The 1,576-nt window shown below is 51.6% G+C and overlaps 1 protein-coding gene across 1 annotated transcript; it reads right to left on the bottom strand.

Moving 5' to 3' along the window:
- Positions 1-316: 316 nt before the first annotated feature.
- On the bottom strand, positions 317-1,306 carry LOC126427141 (zinc finger protein 304-like). The gene has a single exon (XM_050089366.1). It carries the CDS (start codon positions 1,304-1,306, stop codon positions 317-319), a length of 990 nt encoding a protein of 329 aa, XP_049945323.1.
- Positions 1,307-1,576: the final 270 nt, after the last annotated feature.

Raw genomic sequence — 1,576 nt, 5'->3', positions numbered from 1 at the left:
GATTTAAACATCCATGTGAACATCAAGGGGGTTACGGAATACTTGGAAGCCAGACTGTTTCATAACCCCCCCCCCCCCCCCCCCCAAATAAAATCTGACTTCATCATTCTTTGGATGAATAACTTCTAGAGCCTTCATGGGGGAGTTACAAAATTGACTTGCTTCATTAAATTACTATATGACCAACTTCTGCTCCTCAAGGACCTCTCACTTATAAATACTTTTTCAGTGTATATTGTAAATGGTCAGCCAGCCACATACACCCCTGTCTCTCCTCGTTTTCTTCTTGTTCCAGTTGTGTTTTAATTGACAGTTTTTAAACATCTCCTGACTTCCAAATTTTTTCATGTGGTTGAGCACCTGTGGTTGAGCACCTGTGGTTGAGCACCTGTGGTTGAGCACCTGTGGTTGAGCACCTGTGGTTGAGCACCTGTGGTTGAGCACCTGTGGTTGAGCACCTGTGGTTGAGCACCTGTGGTTGAGCACCTGTGGTTGAGCACCTGTGGTTGAGCACCTGTGGTTGAGCACCTGTGGTTGAGCACCTGTGGTTGAGCACCTGTGGTTGAGCACCTGTGGTTGAGCACCTGTGGTTGAGCACCTGTGGTTGAGCACCTGTGGTTGAGCACCTGTGGTTGAGCACCTGTGGTTGAGCACCTGTGGTTGAGCACCTGTGGTTGAGCACCTGTGGTTGAGCACCTGTGGTTGAGCACCTGTGGTTGAGCACCTGTGGTTGAGCACCTGTGGTTGAGCACCTGTGGTTGAGCACCTGTGGTTGAGCACCTGTGGTTGAGCACCTGTGGTTGAGCACCTGTGGTTGAGCACCTGTGGTTGAGCACCTGTGGTTGAGCACCTGTGGTTGAGCACCTGTGGTTGAGCACCTGTGGTTGAGCACCTGTGGTTGAGCACCTGTGGTTGAGCACCTGTGGTTGAGCACCTGTGGTTGAGCACCTGTGGTTGAGCACCTGTGGTTGAGCACCTGTGGTTGAGCACCTGTGGTTGAGCACCTGTGGTTGAGCACCTGTGGTTGAGCACCTGTGGTTGAGCACCTGTGGTTGAGCACCTGTGGTTGAGCACCTGTGGTTGAGCACCTGTGGTTGAGCACCTGTGGTTGAGCACCTGTGGTTGAGCACCTGTGGTTGAGCACCTGTGGTTGAGCACCTGTGGTTGAGCACCTGTGGTTGAGCACCTGTGGTTGAGCACCTGTGGTTGAGCACCTGTGGTTGAGCACCTGTGGTTGAGCACCTGTGGTTGAGCACCTGTGGTTGAGCACCTGTGGTTGAGCACCCGTGGTTGAGCCCACGATCATGCATATGTACCATACCACACCTGTATCAATCAGCGGCTGAATGGGGGCAGCGAAAGGAGGAGTGGCTAATGTACAGCATCGGGGTCTCCCAGCTCTTGCATCTGTTAGAGCTGCTGCCACTCTGCTGATGAGATGCAAGAAAGTCAGTTATTCACTGATCCATCCATCCATCCATCCATCCATCGATTTCACTTCTTCAGTTACTAGTATTGCCTCTGATGTATACTGTGTGGGAATTGTCTATAACAAAGAATTGGAGTGACGGACGAC

The sequence above is a fragment of the Schistocerca serialis genome, chromosome 11 (assembly GCF_023864345.2).
Source record: "Schistocerca serialis cubense isolate TAMUIC-IGC-003099 chromosome 11, iqSchSeri2.2, whole genome shotgun sequence".
Classification (NCBI taxonomy): domain Eukaryota; kingdom Metazoa; phylum Arthropoda; class Insecta; order Orthoptera; family Acrididae; genus Schistocerca; species Schistocerca serialis.
This window is presented reverse-complemented; position numbering and strand designations above follow the sequence as displayed.